The 5,416-nt window shown below is 37.3% G+C and overlaps 1 protein-coding gene across 1 annotated transcript; it reads left to right on the top strand.

Moving 5' to 3' along the window:
- The first annotated feature begins 2,950 nt into the window (after positions 1-2,950).
- LOC105681052 lies at positions 2,951-4,371 on the top strand. Its single transcript, XM_012388208.3, is given in 6 exon segments — positions 2,951-3,077; positions 3,178-3,325; positions 3,394-3,546; positions 3,764-3,805; positions 3,901-4,322; positions 4,324-4,371. Coding segments are annotated over 6 exon segments (906 nt in total). The 5' UTR covers positions 2,951-2,984.
- The last annotated feature ends 1,045 nt before the right edge of the window (positions 4,372-5,416 follow it).

The following is a 5,416-nucleotide window of genomic DNA, read 5'->3' as shown; positions in this document are numbered from 1 at the left end:
TAAATTTATCTTCGCAAATGCAACAAAAATAGCTAGAAAGATAAAATGTTAATGAAAGAAAACATGTAGAACGAACGTAAAAGAAGAATAAATACATTTCTTCTCGCAAAAGAATAATAAATCATCAACGATGTTTTACAAATTTAATATCACCTCATCAACGAAAAATTGGAAAAACCATCAGATCTAACAGATAACGTATTATATTTTGCGCTAGCGAAACATCTCCTGGCATTTACACTGAGCAATTACGGATTTTATTTTGATTAATACGAATTCCTAGAAAAACTGCTTTCCCGATATTGGATTGCCCGGAACAATAAAAAATCCTACGGAAAAAAGGAGCGAGATATTATTCTTTCATTGAATAACCACGCTCAAAGCGGAAACGGGGAACGACTTCGTTGAACCTGCCTTTCATTCATATAATAAAATACGGCTAAAACTGATTAATCAAAATGTCTCTCAAAAATTCATATCAGCGCCCGTATGCAAATGCGTGGCAATCCGAATTGACATTACACGCTATAATTTACGAGTTTGAGGGCTCTCTTCGTAACTTGAAATATAATTGGTCGCGGTAACGAAATAACGTGCATGTCAGTGCAGAGAAGACGAGACTCCAGAGACAAACGTTTCAGTGGAATTCCTACGGACGATAAATTCGCCATTGTGGAACGAGACTTCGGCCTCTGTAAACGTTAATGATGCATTGACTCAGGCTCGTGGATCGATATTAAGATGATTCACGCTGTTCTAACGGTTAGCCGTGTTGAATAACGAGGACTATATCGATGAGAAAGCGAACATGGTGCCAAGCGATCGATGTTTCTACGTGACTTGAACAGTCCCTTCTCGAAATCGAGTTAGTATTACCACGATCGATGCGACGTTTAATACGATTAATAATCGTACGCCGCGACGGTTCAACGACCCGAAGTCATTCGTTTCGTCAATTAGTAACGATTAGTGGCTCGTTTGACCACAGATGGAGAACTCACCGGAGAAAGTATTTGTGAGTCTTCGTTAGTCGCTCACCCTTCGGAGCATCCCCGGTAATACCTTGAAGCGACTCAATCGGCTTCCCTCGCAAAGATTATTTACTCGTTAGGAAATTAGTTGCTTTATTATCGAGCGGTATCGACTGATTCTATCTACGGCATCGCTCGCAATTTCGCTACGTCGCGTCGTAACCGATCGCCAGCTATTACGCGCCCTGCTGTAGCTTTCATCGTAGCTTTTTATCCCCTCTCCCGTACAGTTCACCGTGACGAAGTAAAAGCCGGTGAAGCAACCCGTTCGAAAACTAATTTTTACCTCGTATCGGCTGGTTGCCATTAAATTACCGATCCGATCGATCCCCCTTGGTGCGGCCAACGAACGAGCAGAAACATTGCACCGAAAGGAAAAACCGGCACTTTCGGGTTAATGCGATAGCCGTACGTTTCCACGGAAGCTTTTGCTGAAATTTCATTTCCACCGGTATCGTTTAGTAAACACATTAGATCTGATTTAACCGGCTATTTGGTCAAAAAATATTTCTCCGCGTCGGTACACGCCCACGAATTCTCGCTATCCCGAGGAAGCTGTTCGCTTTATGGAGGAACGTTTCATTTTTGACGCGGAGAAATTGTCACGGGCCTGAACGAACGGGAATGAAATCAAACGTGAGACGAATATCGTCGAGTCGCGTTCGTTTCGGCTAAATTTTAAGAATTTTTCCTTCGATGTATCTACACCTTCGTGCATGATGGGTACGACGACGACCAGGGACGAACAAAGTTCCTTGATCGTCGCACATAACGAAACAAGCTTCTTTTCCATCCGCCTGGCGTTCCTCGTATACACTAGGTACACTCACTTTCCAAGAGTGAAGAAACGACGAGACAGGAAAAGAACAGAAAGACTGAAAAAAGAAAGAAAGAATGCCGCTTCATCCAGTGCAGCCGAGCGGAAAATAGCTAATATTCTAAGACATGGGCGACATCGTGCTGAAGATGAGCTTTGGCTGGTAGTCTGTGTATTTTGGAGAACAACCACCCCTTCCGAACTATTTATTCCGGCAGAGGACGAAATTCGCCAGCAATGAAAGGCAACTCTGCCACGCTCTGTACGTTTTTAATTTTAACGTTATCATTTGATTCCACGAATATTCAAAAAGCTTTGCATCGACGAATTTGTTCAAAATGTATATTAAATATTTATATAACACCCACAGCATACGTACGATATCTTTCTGCAAACATAATTCGCAAATATTTCAAAATTGTATAATAGACGTTACATCATTCGATTAACGGAACATAAAAAACATGAAAGAATACTGACAAGATTTACGAAAGATGAAATCATATGGAACGGTACAATACAATAATCTCGATTCTAAAATAAATACGTATAGTTTCATGTATAACGCAATGAAAACATATTATTTATCAATTTGAAGCAAATTGAAATATTCGTTATATCGTTTATAAAGTTTAATCGGGATTTTGCAGGGATACAATTGGAACAATTGTAATATGAAATATGTTATATAAAATACACGATAAATTGGGTTGAACGTAAAAGAATTCTTTTTAATATAGGATACATTATACGATTTTGATCATCGGCGAATATTTAAAATAATCTTTATCGCACATTTAAAAATAAATATAACAACAGAATCCTTCCATTTTCACAATCCATTCCAATTAATCATGGCACAAATGCATAAACGTCTATAAAAAATATTATATTTCATGCCCAATTACCTAAAGCCAACATGTCCTCGGATTCGATGTGTTGGAAATCGATCTGCGCCAATGAATACGATAAGCACATTAAACACTGTTATCTTGCCAGAGATGCAAGTTTCAGGAAGCCATAATTTACACCCTTGCTATTATATTCTGTGTAGTAAGGTGTTTTTGCAACTGTGAAACGGAGTATATAATCGGCTAACTGGTTCGTAACCATCAGTAGCCGAGACCTGGTGTAACATGAAGGTGTCAACGATACTACTAGTGTCTTTTGCGTCGTGGGTAGTGGCCCATCCAGGTCTTCTGCACTCGGAAAAAGTCGACAACAATTCGGTATGTAATACGGTTAAAATATTTTATAGTGTTTTACTAAATTCTATATAAATTATACTTATGTTAATTTTACCAATTAGATAAATTTTTATCCATCCAGGAAGAAGAAAGAGCGGAGAAGCAAGAGAAGCTAAATGTATTAATTGAAAATTTAATATCATTGAAAGATAAATTTACACCATTGAAACTGTTTGAAAATGGAAAGTTAGGGGAACCGGGGGCATTTAATATAGCGCAGCAGAGTATCGGTAATGTGGTAACAGATCAAACGAGATTTTAGAAAAATTGATAATATTTGTGTTGTTTAATTACGCAGAGAAATATGGAATTCCTACGTCACCGATAGCGTTCTTACTTGGTAAGGACAATTTCATCATTTCGACGATTTTGAACGCGATTGGAACAGCCAAACAAGTGATTGGAGCAGCCAAAGAAGTGATTGAAACGATCAAAAGCAATATTAAGAAAGGTGATTCGATTCGTGTATAAAAACACAAACATTTAAGCGCAAAGTATTTCTTTGCAAAGTACACGTAAACTTCGATATTTGAAAACAAATAAAACGCATCTGTAACGCGAACAAACAATTAATTCGCGATCAAATGCGGCGGAAAAAAGCAAATTCGACAAAAATACGGGAACAGTACAACGGTAAAATTATTGAAAATGCAATTTATATTTTTCAGTGGTAAAGTTGCCTTTCCTCGTGCGTGAAGAAAAGACATCAGGTAATGTAGAACGCCTACGCCCAACGTTACATTGAAAAAGTTTACTTTTAAAGGAGCAGATAAATAAAGAAACAACTACATATTACTTTTTAAAGGAGCCAGTCTGGGCTTCGAGAAAACTGATTTTGCTCAGTTGAAAGAGCATGAATCAAGTGATAAAGACGATTCTCGACTATCGACAGGAATTGAAGGAATCGATATGAACGAGGTGAAAGAAGGTTACAGCAATGGTTATCGGAAATCAACAGAAGGTGACGCAAAAGAAATTGTCAGCGAAAAACACGTTATTCACTCTGCTGATTCTCCGGTATCGTCGAAAGGGAATGCAAAAACAGATATCAGCGAGAGGAAACACTTGGAAGGGTCTCAGATATCAACGAAACTGGAAGAAAAATCAGCTAGCACAAAAAAGCAGAGTCATTCGGTCGAAAAAGCTGAGAAAAAGTCGTTAACTAGCGCGAAAGAAGAGACTTCTCAAGGTCCGATGAATGTTATGGAAAAAGTAGCTGTCGACGAGGAAAAAAGACAATTCGAAGAAGAGTAGAAGAAGCGTAGTAGCATATTGACCATCGATCGATCAAACAGAGGAGTAAATGCATTAAATAAGAATATAGAACAATAAAGGAGAACTTAATTTAAAAGGGAAAAAACACGATTGTTCGTTTTTGTCAAAGTTAAGAACAAATTTTCCAGAAATTAACAAGAAAAGAAAGATAACCGGATAATAAAAATTGATTAAGAAACGTCTATCGTTGAAAGAGAAAGTAAAAATACTTCACATTTATCTGGAAAAATTGTTAAAAATTTCAAGAAAATACATAGAAAACGCTGACACAATGACATCTGTCGAAAGTAATATAATCACGCACAGAATGCTCGACCATGAAAGGATGAACTTCATCGAGTGAGAAAATTGATGAAAAATTATCCGCTGTCATGTAACGATCGATCTGCTGGAAAAACAACTACGATCAGAAAAAAGCGACAATCTTTACAGACTATTTCAAGACATCAACAGAAATTGATGAATAAGCAGTAATCGAGGAGGAAAAAGATGGTTGCTAGCGGAATTTTATATCATCAACTGGAATTTCTAAGCAAGAAAACTAGAAAAAGACGGTCACTGGAGTACCTCTAGTGAATCGACCAAACGTGTCATGCAAAACATAACTTTCAGAAGAAAATAGTTTTAAAGTATCAATCGATGTCGTCGGAGATGGAACCGAGAGCATGGAAGAAAACGAACGCGTCAGGATTTCTTGCGTATTAGCTAGAATTGATGAGTAAGCGATTGTGGACAGCATTGATGTCGTGATAGAACGATTGTGAAGGACTTTAAAGAATAAACGTCAAGTGCATAAGGAGGAATACTAACTAAGGCTATTCAGAAGAATGAATAATTATAAAATCATTTGCAAATATCAAAATGTCATATGTTTGAAATATTAACAAATGCATCTGTAACCGCCATTGTATAAAATAGTGAATAGTATAGTTAATATTGTATGAGCTAATGGACAAATTATTTCAAACGTTATGGTCACAACTTGTAATTTACAGGTATATGTATTAGTGGGCTGGAAAGCTTAATTATTTAATTATTTAATCTAC

The sequence above is a fragment of the Bombus impatiens genome, unplaced genomic scaffold (assembly GCF_000188095.3).
Source record: "Bombus impatiens unplaced genomic scaffold, BIMP_2.2 scf_0543, whole genome shotgun sequence".
Classification (NCBI taxonomy): Eukaryota; Metazoa; Arthropoda; class Insecta; order Hymenoptera; family Apidae; genus Bombus; species Bombus impatiens.
Note: the sequence above shows the minus strand (reverse complement) of the source record. Positions and strands in the feature narration are given on the sequence as shown.